The 20728-nt window shown below is 41.6% G+C and overlaps 1 protein-coding gene across 3 annotated transcripts in view; it reads left to right on the top strand.

Moving 5' to 3' along the window:
• The window catches only part of CEP85L (centrosomal protein 85 like), a 141933-nt gene that overhangs the window by 27027 nt on the left and 94178 nt on the right, over window positions 1–20728 (top strand). Inside the window, exons 1-2 of one of the 3 annotated variants that reach the window (XR_008203493.1) lie at window positions 3780–4053; window positions 18210–18371. Coding sequence is in view for 2 of the 3 variants with exons in the window: in XM_052670987.1 (XP_052526947.1) it covers window positions 3999–4053; window positions 18210–18371 (217 nt within the window). In the remaining variant the exon portion in view is untranslated. Of the gene's footprint in view, window positions 1–3779; window positions 4054–18209; window positions 18372–20728 lie in introns of those variants that run through there. The other 2 variants (XM_052670987.1, XM_052671081.1) reach the window with 2 other exon arrangements.

Raw genomic sequence — 20728 nt, 5'->3', positions numbered from 1 at the left:
ATGATTTCTGTGCTTACTGAAAAAAAAAAAAAAAATCAGTAACTGAAAAATCTGTGATTTTAATTTCCAAGTAATTTAGAAGATGTGTTCGCAGAAGTGATGCTGTTGGTTCTGACAGAATGCATACATGTTTGATGTTTTAATTATGCAGTGGAAATAGTCTGCATTTTCCTAGAATGATGTTTAGCTATTTAGCATTAAAGGTTTTGGTTTTCTTTTTTTTTTAAAATAATCTTTTAATTCTATTAAATACAAAAGTAAGCATGTAGAATAAATATTGAACACATTTCTGCCTTTAATCAAAGAAAAAAGACTGCATTCAGAGGTTACATTTCAGCTTAATTTCATTTAGATCATTATATTTTTTTATTCAAGAAAAAAAAAAGATGTGATTTCTGAACCTAGAGATAGATCACAAATCCTTGGGTAAGATGTGTTGCAAATGACATTAACGAGACAGCATCTGTTTAGTGCCAAGCACTTAAGCTATTACTTTCTTTTGTTGTTGATTCTTCCAAGAGGGTTTTTGTCATGAGGAAAGAAGTGGGGAAAGGGCTTTGCAGACAATAGAAACTTGAGTCCATTCATTGTCTGGAGCATCGCATTTCACAACAATTATACCGGCTGTTTCCACTTAGCATAGATTTACTTGTAAGGCACCACGCTGTGGCTTTCTAAGAGTACCCTAAACTTTATACACCTCTGGAGTGGGGCTGTATTGGGACAGGGATTGCTATACTCCTAAGAGTCAGTCCAAGGGATTTAAAAGGTGGTAAGCTTGTGCAAGTGCTCTTAGTGCAGGTAAGCGTTATGAGGTGCAGAGGCACAAACGAAGTGGCCTGGCAGTACCCAGCTTCTCTGCTCAGTTGTGCCCTGCAGATTGGAGAGCACAGACTCAAAGGATGGCTTGGGATATCCTCAGGACCCACAAGTGAGGTCCGTGCAAAAGATGTGCCACAGCAGCAATAAACAGCACATGCCTGGCTTTGCAGGAGGTCCATTCCAAACCAATAGCTTTTTTTAAAAGAAGTTTTTGAGAATCTCGGACAAATTCTGCTCCCTGTCTAGAACTATGTACGTAGGCAGACTGCAGATGCAAAACATTTCTGGAAAGTGCATAAAATATTAGCCAGCTGAATGTATTCATAGAGCAAAGCCACTGACTGCAGTTTGGCCCAGTTTCCAGGCAGACACACAGGTTATAATTCAGTTACAATAAGAATAACTTAAAATCCAATCAAAACAATGAATGTATCCCAGGTTCAGTTATCTAACTGCTTAAAGGGCTTTTTGTTTTTGTTTTTATTTTTCTTTTTCTTCTTTCTTTCTTTCTGCTCTGAGCAGTAAAAGCATGAAGGGGTGGGCTCAGACACCTTGGAAAACAAGAAGCTGCTGAGTCAACCTCCCTCTGCAAACAGCGTGGCAGCAGTGAGTCAGCCAGCCAAACCCATTGTGTTCTGATCTCCTTCATTCACGTTCTTTTTTTCTCTGTAATATTATTAATAAGTGGTTGAGGTACATAGAAAACTGTATAAAGCTTCCATGAATGGCAGTGCCAAAAATCATAACAAGACTGCAGTGACACATAAGGAGATAAAAGAACTATTATCAGAGCCTTTCTGGGCGCACAGCTTTCTGGTGGCACAATATGCCACTGGATTCTTGCAGCTCCATCATAGGACAGCATCACAAACTGCAAGGCTCTGCACTGACAGGGGAGTTTTTCTGCTCACCTGATGCTGCATGCCTTTCTCGGCATTCAGTTTCCTCTCAGGCTGCTGTGTTCCGTTGTGAATACACTATTGGCACACGCTTACCCGGAGTTGAGCAAACTCAACAAAAGAGCATGCAACAGATTTTACACCTAGACAAGTTCTTTATACAAATATCAAACAAAGCTGTTCACGTCTTTCTTGTTCCTGAGTGCTTTACAAGTTATAACACCTTTTACTCCCTTCTTACACTCACGTTTACCTGCCTTGCTCTCACTAACATCCATCAGTATCAAAGCTTGCTTGTTGGCTGAAGGGTTGCATGTTTTTGGCTTGATGTTACCGATAATTTACTCTCTTGCATTGGTATTTGTGGCATCTTGAAAGTGCTTCCACCCTTCTGTCATTCAAAAGGCCTCCAGAAACATTCCGAATATTCTGATGGAATCTTCTGGAGCAGGTACACACCAATTTTAGTACTGTTGATTTTTGTTCAGCATTTGCTTTTGAAGCCTGTTTCTACAACTCTACCTACAAAACAATTATGCTCCCTGGGTTAAATGAGCTAGTGAGGAATGCAGTGTCACATCTTTGATGAGAACATAAGGGCTGTATGCAGACAAGAAAAAGGACAACACAATATGCAAGCATTTCTACCTGCTCATTCCACCATTTCAGAGACCTCTCTTTTAATGAGTACATTATGAATATGTAGCTAGGTGTAAATAAAATATGGCATACCAAAATCTAACATATAATTTCCAAAAGAGATAAAAGCTATTCTGTGACAAAAAGCTACTATTAAAAATGCATTGAGTTAGCAGGAAGTATTTGAGCATAGATTTGATTTATCAATTGCGGATGTTTTGCATGAATTGCTCCAGTTTCACCTCACTTCTTAGCCCTTTAATGTCCATTGTGCTATGCAATGCCATCTAAATTTTTCATATATTGGTAATAGTGGTGGGTTTTGTAATTTTGGGATGGTTACATTAAAAGTAGAAGACAGCTAATTATTTTCTCCTTAATTTTACAGTCTGTTGGGCAATGACGATCACTGACAGGTTCAGAAGGCATTTTGCAGTGGGGAGCACTGGGCTCCAGTTGCAGACCAGCAACAGCAATGCGAGTGCTGCTGTGGCAGAATTCTCTCTTGATGTATTTTGGCAGCCTCAGAACAGCTTGGGTTGGAAACTTTATACTGTTTTTGACTTATTGCTGACAAGAGCATTTTGTTTCCAGCCCTGTGGCCTAAGCTTGATTGTGATACTCAGAATTAACCACTCAAGGGAAAGTTGTGATTCTTCTTTCTTTGCACTTCTTTTTTCCTTATGAAGTAGGAAAGTAGGGAATGAAAGGAATACAGGAAAACTGTAATACTATAATAAACTCTAGTAAGCTTGGATGTATAGGCCTGGGGCACTTCTTTAAAAGGTGTAATTGTGGAGGAAAGCATTTCACCTTTCTTTACTGATGACCCTGATATCAAACTCACTTCCATCATCGTGGAATACGGCCGTACGGGTATTTACGGGGCCAGCCAGCTGCCTGCGAGGCAGCAGCTGCGCTGCAGACCCGTCTCCAGGAGGAGAGCACGGCAGAGCACGGGCAGTGACCCCGTGCTGTATTCTGCCGCTCTCCTCTTCCTTCACCATGGCAGCTTCCCTTTGCCCCTCAGTTTCCAATTATATTAACTTGCCCTTGCTAACTGACATTTGCCTGCCTGGATCGCAGTCTAGATGGGAAGAAAAGGCAAAACGGAGGGCAGCGCTCACGCCCCAGCTCTATGTACCCTGCGGGCAGGCTGAGGAAGTTCCCACTCTCGACGCAAACGGCAGCGCCCAGCTCCTTCTCGGGGCCAGAGCGGCTCCGCGGGCCGGGCCTGGGGAAGCCGACCCCCCCCTTCAGCCCCGGCCTGCCTCCCTCTCAGCCCCGGCTGCCGCTCGCCCCGCGCCCCCTCCCCGTGGGCCGGCTTACGCAAGAGGCTCGCCCCCGAGCGCCGCAGCATCCGCGGGCTCCCGCCCCTGTCCCCGCCCCGCTCCGCTCCCAGCTCCGGAGAACCAGGCGGCGGCAGCGGCGGCAGCGCAATAAAGCAAGTTCTGTCTGCGGTGGGGGCGGTCAGCTCCTCCCGCCTGCGCGATCGCGGCCAAGCAGCATGGCCGCGGCGCCCCGGGGGCAGCGAGCCGCGGCGGCAGCCCCCCGCTAATTCCAGTCGCCCGACCGGGCCGCTCGTCCCCCGGCCGGGGCCGGCCAGCGAGCGGCTCCGCGTTGCCGGAGCGCGGCACCATGTGGGGAGGGCTGCAGCCTCAGCTCGGCGCTGGCCCTCGCGGCTACAGGGCGGGTAAGAACCGGGACGTGGGGATGGGGCAGCTGCGGCCGCGGGGATGGGGGCTGCGGGGCCGGCGCCGCTTCCCTTCCCTTCCCCTCCCTTCCCTTCCCCCGCCTGGCGCGGTCTCGCCGTTCCCTGTCTGCAGCGTGCTCCCGGCGCCCCGCAGCAGCGCCCGTTCCTGCGGAGAAGCGGCTCCTTCGTTCCCTCCCCCGCTCCGCGGAAGGAAGCGCCGCAGCGGCTCCACGAGGGGACGTGGCGGGGAGCGACCCCCCGGCTCGGCGGACGCTAATGCAGTTAGTCCGCTTCTATCTTTAGGGCCGCTCGCGCTGATCGGGGTGTTTTTCTCTCTTAAATCTGCGGCTCAGTGTCTCCTGCCGCGGGGGGAGCCTGCCCGGAGCCGAGGACGGGAGGCCCTCCCCCGGTGCCGCTCGGCGCGCCCCGCTGTGTCTGGAGCGCCGGGGCAAAGCTGCGCTTACCCACGTAATCACCTTCTGTGGATTGGGCCCTTGTTTTTTTTTTCTTCTTCTTCTATTTTTTTTTTTTTCCTTGTTACTGTGCCATTGGATAGAAAATCTAAGCAAAAGGCTCGTTGTTTCCTTTTGTGCTTTTTGCTTTACATTATTTAGGTTGCAGCCTGGTCCGGTTGTCGAGGAGATCGTTCGAATCCTATTTTTTGCATCACTTTGCTCTTGGTTTCTGGGCTTTAGATTAGAGTCCAGCTCCCACAGTTTGGCAGAGGGGAGTTTAAATTTGGTGTTAGTCTGGCAGGGAAGATGGCCCGTGGGTAAGAGTGCTTGGGGTGAGTAGATTGCAGAGGGACGTAATGGTTGTTTTTGTATAGGTAAGCCCAGATACTAAGGTTTTGGGTTTTTTTTTGGGATGCCTTTTTCGTTTTTTTTTTTTTTTAAGACATTGTGGTCTAAATTCAGCGAGCAGAGTTCCTGTGAATACTTTGAGGCTTTTTACTTGCTGAAGTAATGGATCACAGTGTTAAGTCGGTGGTTTGGTTTGGCAGTGCTGTTATAAGTGCAAAAATAACACTCTTGTAATACTTTTTTTTTTTTTTTCATTCAGAAATTTGGCATTGTGTTTTAATTTTGGGCTTTGGAAGTATGGCTGCATAACGTGTGTTTGGTTGGTTGACGTATTTAAATGGAAGGATTGTTTTGGTTTCACTTGACAGCGCTTCTCTTGCAAATACAAGAGCTGCTAAGATGTTCTCAGCAGCTGCCTGAATCTCTGCAAATAGCCTAATGTTCACTCCTTATGATTTGAATGAAGGCATTGTTCCTTTTTTTCTTTACTATTATTATTAATTTCTATGTGTAATGTGTTTGCCTTGCTGAAGCGTGGTGGATTTTTTTAATGCTTCCTGTACAAAAGCAAAGTTATGTTATCTTTGTGCTGCTGCTTGCCAAGATTGGATATCCTGAACCAAGTGCACAGATCTCAGTGAGTTTGATGGAAACTGCAGGAATTCAGTGTCTCGGTTCTTGACGATTTGTGTCTGGGGCAAGAATACTAAAAGACTGTATCACATGTGTGCACTGCTTGTTCCATTCACTAGCTTCAGACTCTTAAAAAGGTTGTTGATGTGCATTTTTTACATTTGCTGTAGAAGACTTTGGATTGGGCAATTCGTTACTGCGTGTGGAGTCAAAGTGTTTTCATATAGCAGTTCTCATCAGTTAGTTACTGGATGAATGTTTTCTGTTTGCTACTTTCTCAGAGTCTTCTTCTCAGAGTAGGCTGTGAGATTTGAGAATGTGTTTTGATTTTCTTTGGCCCTCATTCCTCCTCTTTGAATACTTGCAGTTAATGTGAAGTTCAAAATATATTTGCATATGAGTTAGGTAAAAGAAATAATGTAAGGTAGCAAAACTTTTGTAGATAAACCTCCAATTTGAGGTAGGATAGAATAACAGGAAGTAGCAGTTGATAGAAAACTAATGCATAATAATGGAGCTTAAAACTTAAGATATAATCTCTGCATTATGGTTGAATCATAGTAGTCCCTTCTTTCATTGATCTTGCTTTGAAATAGTCCAGAAGTTGTTCTGTGAGATTGTGTAGCTGTGCTAAGGAAGTAGAAAGTATTAAGGTCCATACAGGCATTGTAAAGAAGAACTGATGGCTACAAAGATCCTGTGCTATTGTGTTATTGACAGACTAGGTTTGTTTCTTTTTGCTTGAATACAAGTTGTCCAAGGGAAAGTATTTTGTCCACAATTACGTCCTACTAGGATGCAAGAGTTAAAGAATGAAACATATTCTATCAGAAGAAAAATTCCTCCGGCTTCAAAATTAAATTCTTTAGCAACAGCTCCTCAATATAGATTTTGATGGTGTTGGGTTTTAGGTATTTGTTTGGGAATACAACAGTTTCCTTGTCAAATTCAGTTCATTACTGAAAAGCACAACTATATTTTGTTAGTTATGTGGTAGTCATACGTGGATATGGGATCAGAATTTCTATTTCACTCAAAGTCTTACAATTCACTTACAGAATTCTTCAGTATGCATTTGGCTCTGTAACTGTATAGGGAAATGATCTTTTTTTTCAGTAATAGATACAGAGTAATTCTGATTTTTCTTCAAGTGTAACAGGCTGGGTCACTTCTGCTTTTCAGTGTGATAGGAGCACATTACCTGAAAAGTTGTGCTGTTCTGTTTGCACACCTCTTTTAGATGAGTGCTATTGGATTTAATGACGCGTTTTGCTGCTCAGACAAGAAAAAATTGACCCCTACACTCTTATGTCCCCTCCCTGGAAGCATTCATAGCCAGGCTGGATGGGATTTTGTGCAACCTGGTCTAGTGGGAGGCGTCCCTGCTATAATTTTAACAGTGTAAGAATGTACTATATGGCTGTTCTTAAGGGATAGCAATGGCTATAACCTCTTGTGTGTCAAATGTTTACTGAAATATCAACTTATGATTTCACATCACAAGAGGACAGTTCTATCCTTTTAAAACTTTAATGAAAGGAAGCAGTAATTCATCTTAATGATTTCAAGAAGAATGCGTTGATTTGAAACAGTTGCACAGAATAAGCATGTAGTAAAAGGCAGCGTGAGCCATCATGTCTGCAGTGGGGGATGGAGGCAAGGGAGGTGTTTGCTGGCGTAAGAGTGCCTGTAGTTTCGGCACTGAACATCTAGGATTTGCCTGCGGAATATTGCTGTTTATGACATCGTAAGATTTTAGCAACAGGCATTTGAGGAGTGTTAAAGGACCTGTGCCGTTCAAAGTATGGACAAGTGGCCAAAGTGGTAATGATATGTGGTGGTAAGGATGGTTGAAAATTGAGGGTATAGCAGGAGATGATCATCTGCCCTTGTTGGAAGCAAAGCCTGTTTGTTGTGGACGAATAAGGAAGAGGGGGACAGTACTATAGATGTGTCCAGTACCAATGCTCTGCCTTGCATATTCTTTGGATGCTTGCTTTTATTAAATAACTTGCCTGTGGCTTAATGGTAGGGCAGTTAAATTAATTTAGTTTCTGTGCTTAGTTGCCTTTTGACTGAAAAAATGCTGACTTGGTTCTAGTTGTCATTTGTTTGTCAGCTGTTCAGACGTGTCCTGAAACTGGCAGTAAAAATCTCACTGTGGCTGCAGTTTGTTTTAAAACACATTCAGGGTATTTGCTATGTGATTCAAAAAGTGACTTTCTATTTGCCTTCTATCGTGGACTCACCTTGCCTGGCTGCCAGTCATTCTCGCTTTGCTGCTCCACAGCGCTGGGGGAAAAACAGGATGGCAGAGTCAGCAGGTTGGGATCTGAGGGAAGAGATCAATCACCGTCACGGGAAATCAGACTCTGCATGGGGGAAATGAACTTAATTTATGGCCAATTAAAATGCACTTGTGCAGTGAGAAGCAAAGGCAGAAACAAAACAAACCAACCCATGCAAATCATAAGACCCTTATATTCTCCCTACCCTACTCCCTCTCTTGGGCCTATCTTCCCTTCGGACAGCACATCCTGATCAAGACAGGCATTGTGGCCATTCCAAATGGTTAATCTCTGCTGATCCTTCCCCCTCATGCTTCTCCCCTGCTCTGGTACAGGTCCCTCCTGAGAGGTGCAGCCTTCCATGAAACTTGCTGAGGCCTGATCCTATCTCAGCTGCAGAGCTGCTCTGCCATAGCCATGAAGGCGGCATGGGAGCCTGGAGCACCTCTTCTCCTTTTCTGACCTAAATATCTATGGGTCTTTCTCTCACTTCCTCACCTGTGCGTAGTACTTTGCCTTTTCTTACATGTACTTATTGCAGATGCCACCAGCTGTGTGTAGCATGGGGCAGCCCCGGCCACTATTCACAGATGGCACCACTGCAGCCCCCTCTGCCAAGCCCATGACACCCACCCTGGTACAACTTGCAGAGAAGAATGCTGGACCTGCAGTAATTCTATGTGTTACCCTGTAGCACATTCCTGCCATTGCTAAAGGAGGGTGTTAGAAGGGATCCTGAGATCTGGTAAGATTACCCAAATGGGAGCTTCTTGCTGTTGGACTGATTGAGGAGGTGCAAAATATGGCTCATGGGAGACTGCAAACCAGCTGCAGAGGCTTGAGAGTGGATAGCTAGAAAAGATGAGATAGAGATAATTTGGATAAACAAGTTCACGAGAATGTCTGAGTTTATACTTGTCCTGACCATTCCCTCTTTCAGACCAAAACTGCAGACTCCTGTGTAATTGCCTGCAAGATGCTCATTTTTCCACAGGCATCTGGCTTTGTTGCCTGGGCTGGAGCATCCTATTGATCGCCCAGCTGTATTCCACTGACCTATTTCTTCACAGCCAGCCATGCTGTAAGTGGCATCACATCCTTCTGTTCGGCTTCACCAGTGACCTTCGCTGTTTTTTGAGAGTCAAATGGCTACTGTAAGAGGAAGTAGTGATGCAAATAAGAGAAGAAGGGTGAGGGTTGAGAATTTATTTACTTTCAAGGCATTATATTCCCTGAAATTTGGAAGATATAACAATTGCCTGAGCTGGGGTATGTGTGTGAATTGCAGGACATCATTTCCTTTTACAGTTAAAATGATGTAGTTGTAGTTCCTCTGCTTCTGGATACTTCTGCTCACACATCTTTTCTACTTCCAAGGGGCCTGCTCTGACAGTTGTTCAGCCTTATGGCAAACTGATCTGGGGAACTGGAGGAAGGAGAATACTAGTGGTAAATAAATGATAAAGGGGGGATTTACATTTGCCTGACTCCTGCTTGAGCCACTGCAGCAGAAAGAATCTGTGCTGGTGTCAGGCAAGTGTAGAATGACTGGTGTCAAATGGGCTAGCTGTAAAGTCATCTTGCAGGTAGTGGAGAGAACTAGTAGTGCAGCCTTGCTTCTCCATTGCAGAGCTGCTGATGACATCAGAAGGACCATAATTAATCCTCAGACTTGCTGCGAAGGCCAAGGAAGATTAAGGGAGAGGATCTGAAAAGTGACATTAATTCTACTGGACTTGCATTCAGGTTAAAACTGGTCCAAAGTAATGGACAATGACTGACAAGGTAGTAGGAGGCTATCTCTGTCTTTCTAAAGAATGGTGCAAGTAGCATTAAGGAAAAAAGTCCTACTGCTTCTCTATGTATTAAAATACCTGGAACAAGCTTACATTAAATGTTCCTTTTCAGACTTTTAGCTTTCTAATGTGTTAAGAGGTTTACTGTGTCAGGCAAGAAGCATTCTTGAATCATCCTGGAGAGAGATCTGAGATTCCTTATAAGGTATCTGTGTGTTTTTAATGTCTGCTTTGTTCCTTTTGTAGCGTAGTTTCCAGATGGTGTGGAAAGCTGCAACTTTTTCAGTGGTTTAGAATAAAAATGGCCTTATTAAAATTTGTGCTTCTTTAAATGACGTTGTCTTCCCTCTTGCATACTCTTAAGCAAAGATATTTTTGTGTTTGCACATTTTAACCTCTGGTAACATTTCTTTATTTAAGAATGAATGCATGTGAAAATGCTTTGTGTAAAAGATTCGATGACTTGCCCTGATAGAAGGCAGGAAGTGCAAATATAGGAACACTAACAAGCATTGACAATGCCATTACTTAAAACTTTATCAATCTTGCTAAGAACTGTGGAGAACTCAACTAGCAGTTATGATCTTTACTTGTTTGCTTTGTCATCCTAAACACCAAATTGATTGAACAGGGGTCTTGTGTGTTTAGTAGTGTTGTTGCAATAAAAGCTTTCGTGTCAGTAGTGATTGCAGATGTGAAGAAGTTATGAGAACATAAATGACTATTTTTTGGCTGGAAGTATTCTATGTATAGTTTGTCATAACAATGTACAAAAGACATATGTATATGTTTTTCTATTTTAAACTACTGTGCTTTCTTTTTAAGTTTCAGAGTATTATTCCTTGCTTGTTTTGGATATGTATGAGATTTTTTTTTTTTTTTTTAAACAGAGAAACCAAGCTTGTTGAAAAATTTTAATTTGTGTCATAAGCCTTAGAAAAGAAAATCTCCTAATAACTTGTACAAAGTCAGAGTGCCACTCTTTTAACTTAAATATAGGAATTCTCTTGTATGTTATGCAAGTTTCTCTAAATGTGTTCTAAAAATGCAGCCTGAAGGCTCTATCTTTGGTGCATTAATGTCGATTCTGCCATGTGTGTAATGCATATTAAGCTTCTTTGAAGAAAGATGGAAAAATGCTATCGCTATGTTTTGGCAACTTGGTTCCTTGAAATGATGATGATGGTTGTTTTTCTTTGTCTCTGTCCTTACAATTTCTTTTATTGCTAAGGATATCTTTTAGATCTGATTACAAGGAGAAATTATGTTCTTATTTGAAAAAATGAAGCATTTTTGTAAGTGTGGGAATTGCATAAAACCATCTACATTTTTTGTTGTTGTTGTTCTTTAACCTATTGTAGAAGTTGTGATTACTTTTTCCTATTCAGAGAGGAATGTGAATGAGGGAGTGAGGAAGAGGTAGTTCTGGTAGAAGAACATTGGAATAGCAAAAAAAAATAAAAAATAAAAATAAAAATAATAAAAAAAAAAATCAGAGAATAACTTACCTGATTATGATTTTAATATCAATATGGTTAAACCCAAAGAGAGGCTTAAACATAGATGATAAAAGGATTTAAGAAAAGGATTTAATGTTTCACCTACAGTACACGGCCTTCTAACACTTTAGAAACTGAGTGAGTGTCCCGAGGGTGTGCTGTTCTACATTTATATATACTTTATGCATAGCCACGTGTTTATTTTCCTAGACATTCTCCTCTTCATATTGTGATAAACTTAGCAAGTTTAAAAGATAGGCTTTTCATCTGCGTTTTCTACATGAAAGTGAATGGAAGCTAAGAAAGTCATTCTGTGTTTGTGTGGGTTGAATAGTGCATTTAGCCCAAAGACAAAGAGGCAGGCCAGCATAGCAAGCATGAGGTAATACATGTGTTTGGTGTGCCAAACTTGAAATAAGAAACATCTGTAGCTTGTAGAAGTTCTGCTTTATGCAAATGTGCTCTCTCTCTGGAAGAGGAAAACTCACAGGAGAGCTATCAGCAGTTGGATGCAATGCCTGGTCTTGCCCTGTCAGTGATGAAATGGAAGTGAACTTCTTACTCTCCTGGCAACAGTGGGGATTTCACTATTGAGGTGATACTAAAATGTGGATAGATGCTATCTGGAAAAAAAAACAAAACAAAACCAAAAAAACCAAAAAAACCAACAACAACAAAAAAAACACAGCATAGAAAGTATGTTACAAATTGAGTCCTGGTGCTACATACTTTCTGAACTAGAAATCAGGCTGAATGTCATTATGTACTGTGCCAATGTAAAGATTTTTGGTACCTTTTTAGCCAGCAGAGTTGAGCAAAGCTTTCTGCTAACTGAACAGATTTTGTCCTGCACATTGAAGCTTGCAGAAATTTATGCCTATCTTGCTCCAATTCAGAGTCAGCCTGAATGCAGTTTGGCAGTGGGTTGGTTGGCCAGGCGCTTTGATCTAGTGATGAGCTAGTTGCTGTTGGGCATTTAAGTGTACCTGTACATTTCCACTCCTCACTTAGCACTGCAACTGTTTCACCCCTTTCTGAGACAGCTTTGGAGATCAAGTCAGAAGAGAACCTTGTTTGTAACTGGGGATGGTTTTCTTCCTGAAGCATTTTTTGTGGTATACGCAGTGGTAGGACTTTTGCTATGGAAGCAAATCTGTGGCTTGGGAGAGAGACCAACCAGCCTGTGTGCAGCAGCTAGCTGATAGATCCAATTAGTGCCAGTGTCAGACAGCATTCTTAGCTCAACCCATTTTTGTTAGTGAAATAATCTTGCCAGCTGGTGGACTTCCTACATAGAGAAAGATGGGCCCCTCTTGCTTTCTGTTCTGTGTGGTTTAATGACAAGTGAGGTACCTGGTTGTGTCTTCAGCTACAGTAGCGAGATTCTGTAAAGCTCCTCTGTCAAACTGCCACTTTTTTTTTCTGTTTGCATTCTTCTAGATTGCATACTTCCCAGCATGAGAGACCTTGCCACATGCTGATTTGGTATTGTACAGTGCCATGCACATTTATGAAGTCATAAAAATATGTAGCGTATAAAAGCTTAGAGATACTGTTTTACAGAGAAATCAGTTTTTATAGCTATAATCTATGAAGAGAAATTGTACAGTTGTCTATTTCTTTTATTAAAAAAATTAAGAACTTAATCTTTACTGAGGAATTTCAGAGACAAAAGAAATCAGGTGTGTTGTCACAGTCAGCTTAAAATGTAGCTCTCTTAGGAAATTATATTGTGAGTACATACTCCTTAAAATAGGACTCTACTCAAGTTCCAGATGATACTGCCAATCAAGTGCATGTTTACTTTGAGGATTTTCTTTTGGGTTTTTCTGCTCTACTTTTCTCGCTGCTGTTTTATGACATTTTTATCCCTCCTCCAATAAGTGAATTATTTTATGGATGAACCCTTATAAACTGGGTAATATATTATCAGATTATACCAGTAGAAATGCAATGAAAAGCCCTCTCTGTCAGTGTTCTACTTAAAATCCTTCTGGTCTTTTGTTCCTGCTTGCCTTTATGTATGTACAATTTTTCTTCCTTGATGTTCATGGTTATTCTATTCAGTTTCCAACTGAAAAACTGGGAGAACTCAGTTTAATAGTTTGCAGGTTCTGTCAAGAAAGCTCTCCAATAAGGGATGTGAGTCCTCAGGATGAATCATATTTCTGCTATCTGACACTGTAAAGTGCTTTGGATAAACTGAAATATATAGATTCAGTAGTTAAGGCTGTCACTTCATCCCACTTATCTCTGTTCATGCACTGACATGAAGCCGCGTCACCCACCTACTCTCAGCTGTGTTGGTAGGAGGGGAGGGGCTGGGACCTTCTGGTGCTTTGGTTCATGCCAGTGAGCAGAACTGTGAGCTTCCACCACCTCCGGGGCATTGTGAAGAGCATTTTCACACTGTCATCTGGCTGTTTTCCTGAAAACATTAGGAAACTCACCATACCACTGCTCATCTTAAACACAGGATATTAGAAGAAGTTATATTGTAGACCTGGAGCTTGTTTTGGACACTTGTTATTAATAAAAGTCAGAGCTTGTTTTGCAGAAAGATCAGAGTTGAAGTTCATGCCAGGTTTTGCATTATTATTCTCAGGAATCCTCACCTTTTATTCCTATAGACCAGCAAACACTTCACTAGGACTGAATATTTCGCTCTGTCCATGGAACAGCTTTAGGCAGGTTCTGCTAATCATCATGGTGTGAAATTTTGTTTTATAGCTTGGTCACGTCCATGCTGATTAGAAAAAGCATTGAGTTGTGAGGTTTGGATAGCACTGTAGTAAAACCTCCTTTTCAGAATCCTTTAGTTGTATGCACTCGCACCGGCTGTCACTGGTATTTCACTTCTGGTCACAGTCTGTGTCAGCATCATGCTGTGAAATAGAGAAGTTGGCTGTAGAAGCCAGTTAAGTCTTCTGGTGTTGTGTTTTTATCAGCATCTAGGTAGATGTAATAGCTGCCACTTAAAAATAATTTTTGTACTTTGGGGCATGTTAGAGGTATTTTAGCAACCAAATACAAAGATCGTGATGCTGTTATTTTGTGTATGTTGATCATCTGGGGTCTTTGCATGCCAGAGTGGTAATGATCCAGAATTAACTAGCTACCTTCCTGCCAACAGTCTGTAATACAGAGAAAAAGATGCATGTTCTTGTAGTGTGTAACTTCAACCACTGCTGTCCTTTAACGAGTAAGTTACTTCCTGCACTTCCTTTGTTTTGTTGTTTACTGATCTGCTTTAAATGCTTTGGCTGGAGAGACAGCACCATGCCAGTAAAGTTAGCTGGCTAAATTCAAGGATGCAATCAACTGCTTGTATAAACAAGTCTCTTTCATATTTGGGATTTTGGCTGTACTCTGTTTGTCACATTATTTGAAACCATGGCCAGGTAGGATGCCATTTTTTTAATTTTCTTTTTCTCCTATTAAATTCTGTGGAAGGTAGGTTTTCCTGTAGTGGTAGGCCATGATCACAGTCAAATGGTAACTTACAGTCTGGTGGCACATATTAGAAATTTTGGCTTGCTTCTCTTGCCCCGCTGTGTATTTTGGGCACATGGATGCTGGCTGCTGATAGGCAGGCTGGTGATCACAGCAGCAGGTGGAATCAGGTGTGTAGCTGAGCAGCAAGGGCAGTCCTGTGTATCTTTCTCCTTTTACACTCGATTTATTTAGTGTCATCTGTTCGCTGCGTGGAAGATCGTATTTTTACAGAGAGCTGCTGAAAAAGAGATGGGAAGCATATCAGAATACAGATTGATTGGTGGTTCTTCAGTACTTGGCTCTGAACGGCTGTGCCAAATGTGAAACTAGTAAATTGGTTTTTAAATACTGACTTGGACTGATGGAGGGGTCTATAAGGTTTTTTGGGTTATGTTTCCTCAATGAAGCTTGCATAACATCCTTCCCTCAGTAATGGAGGGTTGATCTGTTGTCTGGCACTTTGTACCAGACAAAACCCTTAGCTTACTGATGAGACTTTCTTAATGAGTGTCTTTCTACTATCTTGCTGCTTTATTTATTTATTGCCATTTCAGGGACTGGGTTCCATTAGCTTTGAAAGGCTTTCTCATATGGACTGTTACATGCAGCCAGCCAGGCCCAATGGGATAAGGAGAGGGAGTGCCACAGCCAGGAGACCTTCTGTGGCCCTGGTCACAGTGCTGAGACACAAGTACTTCCCTGAAAACCAGCTAGGGTCTGGTTAGCCAGAGCTGAGCTGAAGCTAATGAACCTGCACTGCGCTCATGCTGGTCTGTGTGAAGGTATGTACGTGGACCAGCACTGAGCAATTCAGGGCTGCTGTCTCAAGAATCAGTCTTTACAGCATAACTTGGAAATGTTCTCCAGTTCCTGGGAATGTAAACATGCCCCAAAAGTCGTGTGTTCCTTCTTTGCTGTTCTTTCCCACTGGACTGTGCTGCAGCAACTGAAGCTTGAAGTACTCATAATCTTTGTGCCTGTAGGTGTAAAATTAAGAATATATCCCAAAACACCTTTGGATGCTTTCTGTTTCCTCGAATTACAGTAACTGTAGAGACTGTGCTGGGATGATTGTCTACACCCCACTGTGTTAGCACTGTTTGTAGGTTCTAGCTGTGCTGTGCTGTTCTATCTTCCAGGATATGTTGCAACATGAGAGATGCTCATGAGGTGTTAGGAAGATCATCTTTGCACTGAAAATGATTGAAGACTGAACCAGGTTGTCTGGAAAGGTTGTGCCATGTGTCCCTGGAGATGTTTGAGGCTCAGCTGGATGTGTCCCAGAGCAATCTGATCTAATTATAATTAGCTTTGCTTTAAGCAGCTGGCTGGACTGGATGACCTCCGAATGTCCTTACTCACCAATGTTATTCTGTCCTTCTGTGCTATTTTATGCTGAAGTTTTTCTTACTGTTAGTAATAACTTTATTACTCTGTCTCTTTTGAGAGCGTGTGCATAGGTGAATATATGTCCAGATACTGAACATCTCTCTAACCAAGAAGTCAAAAGAGTTTTGTGCTTAATGCATTGATTTAACTTGCAGTGGTAGTAACTTTGTTTGCTGCAGTTCTGTTAACACTTGTTTAGTACCATAAAAGCTGAAAGCCTCCAAAGAGGCGTAATGTGGAAAAAAATATAATAAAGGGTAAAGTAAACTGAATTTCTCTTCTATAACTGTATTTTAAATGTCTCCTATATTAGAACTGTTTCAGAATTAATTAGCTTAGGCTCTCATAAGTCAACTCAGTTCTTGCTGGAATAGTTAGATACAGTTTGAGAGGTGTAATGTCGAACTGTTAATGAGAGCAAAGCTATTTATAGAGAGGGAGAAGAAAACTGCTGCTCCCAAAGAAGCCAGTGTGTTTAATGAACCAAGTGCTGGGTGATAGAAGAGGAAGAAATGTCCCAGTTTCCCACCAGCTATTTGTGAAACTGCCATGTGGCAATATGTTTGATGGTGATACAGAGAGGGTGGTAGAGGAATGGTACTGGAGTGGAACCCTGTTGGCATCTTGGAGCCTAGCATCTGGCAAGCCATGGGCACTCATGCCTGTTTCCCTGGTTTTAGGTTTTGCTGCCTGATCCTTGAGCTTGAAAGGTATTCTAAGGGATAATAAAGAGTTAAGAGGCTCTTGGGAGAAAAGGCAAGCAGTTTGAGGAAGAAAAGGAAATGCATTGCACGAGGCTATGCATTGCACAAGGCTTGGGTAAAAAAAGAAGAGTTAATGAGATACTAGAGAGGCAAGAGAAAAGGCAGGAACATGTGTTAATGGAAAGGAGAGGAAACTCTCAGTAGAGGCTGAAGTAGAGACAAGTGGGCAGAGATATTGAAAACCTCCAGGAACTACACAGAAGGTAAATTTAGATGTCATGCTACACTTAATTGCAGCGTTCAGTAAGGAAGTGCGTACAGCGTACCTCATTTTACAGGTGGTTTTGTGAGCAGCTACTGTTGCTCTGGCTGGTAAGTTTGATTTCACTGCTAGATGGGAAGTATGTACATGTTCATACTTCTGCAGGTAAATGTGTTTGGGGATGGTTGATATATATATTCATTTTTACATCATTTTCTGAACTACTTGATTTATTGTGAGAAGAGTACAGTGAGCTATGAAAGTCCTTGTGGAGACAAATTGCTCTTATGGCTTTGGCTGCTGCTGAAAATGTTCAAATGACCTAAGAATACTCATGTGTAACCTAAGAGACACTATATGTGAGCTGATAGTTCTTTGAGTCATTTCCTGCTGAAAGTGTTATGCAAAGCTTGCTGCTAGAGGGGGTGTATGTGAACAGCTATGTAGAACATCAAACCTGAGCTGTGCTTATCTCCAGAGTTCTTCATGTGCCTCTGCTGATGTGGAGTGCAAATATGACAATCAGTATGCTGCCTGTAGGCTGTGCATAGGTTTAGATTATGGTTATTAGAAATTGTGATCGTCCTTTGGGGTTGTTCTCTGGGTTTTATTTTCCACTTCTGATCAGCTATAAAATAGGACATGTTTTCAACAATTCTTTGAGCAGAGAAACTATTTGCTGCTTTGAATTGTGCTTTAAAATGTAACCTTTCAAACTTTTTTTTTTTTTTTTTAAAGCAAAACATAGCAAACCCTGGATATATAAGATTCTCACAAAGCCTATGTACCTGCTTGATTTAATAGGCCATCTTGTGATATAGCACAAAAAGATAACAGATGACTTAGGATACCAGTGCTGGCTTTATTTTATAATCTCAATCATGTGTGGTTTATGCAGTTGGAAATGACTGTTTCAACTGCAAATGCTTCAGCTGGTTTCTGCTGCTGGAACACATTTATTTCTTTGTAGCTAAATGCTTGCAGTGCAAAATCGTGCTGTATGCTGAGAATCAGCTCTAGGATAAGAAATGCATGATAAGTATCTTGGTAAGGTTACCATGAGAACAGTTTAAGGACTATGTTTTTAAGTAGTAAAAGCGTATGGACCTTCTTGGAAAGATTCCTCTTAACAAAAGGACTGCAATTTAGGAAAAACCGAACATTGGCACAGATTGTTTCAAACCTAATCTGTGAAAGACAGGGCTCAGTTTTCACCTTGACAGGTATTTTGTTGTTGAATTCTGTTCTGTATCTGTAATGACAGACTTCTGGCTTCCTTCTTTATAGGCTCAGACTATTCCTCTGTGGGATGGTTACCTGGTACTGATTCCCTGTGGCAGCCCGCAACCATTGCGTCAAGCAGTCAAAGCAATCCTGTCAGAAGACACAGTATAGCTTCCGACAGCGGGGACACTGGGATTGGTACCTCCTGTTCTGATAGTGTGGAAGGTGAGTGTACACTGTTAAACTTTGGATGTTTCTGAGAGAGAAACGATCCAAACTGTTTTGAAGGTATGTTTCTGAAGATCATGGTGATTTTTTTCCAGAGCTGTCGAGAGCATGCAGTTCTATAGTTTTCTGACTGGACCAAGTCTTTGTTTTGGCAAGGCTTAATTAGTTTACTTCTGCATGAGTTGTGCTTGTTAACTTGCATTTCTGCAACAAAGCTGGTAACTGTTTCATCTTTTGATAGCTGCAGTTAGAAGAGGTGCCAGACTTGAACAGGGAAATAATATCTTGTGCAGTGGTGCTTGGTAAACAGCTGGTAAAAACAGAAGAAAGAAATTTAGGAATTGGGGCACTGCTTTCTCACATTTTTATGCACACCAGCAATGAAATCTTACTGGGACTTTTGGGAAAACAGGGTTACTGTTCTTCAGTTCGTTACTTCTCTTGAGGAAACAGGTTTGCATTTTACTGCATGGCATTTGACACCTAATCATAGGATCACACCCCCCTGAACTTTCCTCTTCTGACTAAGGTACCTTTAGAAGGCCAATTAATAGAAGATCTTTTGGGGGCGTATCAACTGTATCTAAAGGTTGTCAAAACTCAATTTGTATTAAATTATGGTTCCTCTAAGTTGCTCTTGTTAGGTAAGGTTTCAGCCTTTAAGGCAGCAGCATCTCCATAAAATTACAGCCCTGTCTATGACGTGTGAAAATGGCAGGAGGAAAGAAGACAGTGAGGAGAGCTTGAGATTGCCTTCTTGTGAAGCCTCATGTCCCAGTAAGATTTTCAAGAGTAAGAGAAATGAAAGTAGGCTTGTAGTATAACTTTCTCCAGTGCTCTTTTGTGTGGAGGAGTGGACAGCTGAAATGAGGTAGCACAAGGAGAATCAGTTGAAGTGAAGAAAAGGATGCTGTACTGTATGAAAAACAGGATAATATACATGAGGGCTGAGTGTTCCTGAGGAGAGGTCTAGCTATTGCAACACTGGTTAGTTTTAGTAGATGAGGGAATTGTCTGCTGCCCTTCTTCCTGTTTTGTCTGTCAGTTAGAAAGGAACTGTCAGAGACTCCTTACAACTTTCTTTCCACATACTTATTTTTTTAAACCTTTACTGGGCTTGGCAAAATGTTTTTATTTAAATATGCAAGTTCTTTGGTATAAAATTGAAATATTAAATGGTTATTAATACGGAAGTCTTACTGCTTTTTTTCTTTTTTTATTGGAATTGTAGGGAGAATAAAGCTCTCATGCTTACTGTATATGTATTTACAAGCTGACTTGTCCATGTGTTGTAGAACAGTATTTTAAAATGCAGTATCTGAATTGAAACCATTCTTGCCCGCTTCTTTTTTTCTGTCTCTTCTCTTGAGGGCTTTACCATCTGAGGGGAGGGAGTAAGAAAAGGAAATGAAACAGCACCTCTTCGTCAGATAGTTCTCCTGACTGAGGAGACCAAAATAGCTGTTCTTTGATGGGGGTGGGGAGGGAGATGACACTGATGCAGCCACAAGTTTGAAAGTCAGTTGTTGCTATCCAATGACTCTGATCATTTGTGTGCTTTGTGTAGAGTATTATTGCAAGCTGCATTAGGAGTTTCTCAGATAGAAAGTGAAGAGGGAGAAATGGCAGCAACTGGTTTATGAAATTTGTGCATTTGGTGGTACTTACATGCAATGGTCAATTTTTCTATATCTTTAATATTACGTTCCTGCCACCTTCTTTAAGAAACTTTTAGCAGAAAGAAAACGTTAAAGGAGAAAAGAAGGAAATGTAAAGTGAAAGATAGTGGAAGGAGTGTATGACAGGATTGGATGTTGACTCTATGTACATTTTTAGTGGAAAGTGCAGTTGCCTATGGTACCTAGCTGTCTATATCTCCAGCTGCTCCCTCCCCACACCCACAAAAAGAAAAGAATATTGTGATCTGCGGGACTGCCAGGCCAGACTGGTAATTGCGGGCTTGATGCTGGCCATCTGCTCTCAATGTGCTGCTTTGGACATCTCTTGGGGATTTTGTAGAGAGGAATTTTTCTCAGAAGATCATTAGAATTTTTAACAATGCTTAGAGAGTGAAATGTGGTCTTGTTATTTCCTTTTTACTATGTCTACTAAAAAGCAAAAACTTAATTTCAGAATTTAATATTAACATCTTTAATTACAGAAATCTCAGGTGGATTAATTTGTGCTGATGTGTAGTAACTTGTAAATACAGTGGCATGGGGAATGGAGATCAAATACATTTTAAATCTGTTTTTTGTGGGTTTTTTTGTTTGTTTTGTTTTTTTGTTTTGTTTTTTTCCTACCTTTCCTTTGAGTTCATGTGCTTGGTCCTACTTTATTTCAGAAGCATTTCT

This window comes from Tympanuchus pallidicinctus, unplaced genomic scaffold (genome assembly GCF_026119805.1).
Source record: "Tympanuchus pallidicinctus isolate F22 unplaced genomic scaffold, pur_lepc_1.0 scaffold1, whole genome shotgun sequence".
Lineage (NCBI taxonomy): Eukaryota > Metazoa > Chordata > Aves > Galliformes > Phasianidae > Tympanuchus > Tympanuchus pallidicinctus.
Note: the sequence above shows the minus strand (reverse complement) of the source record. Positions and strands in the feature narration are given on the sequence as shown.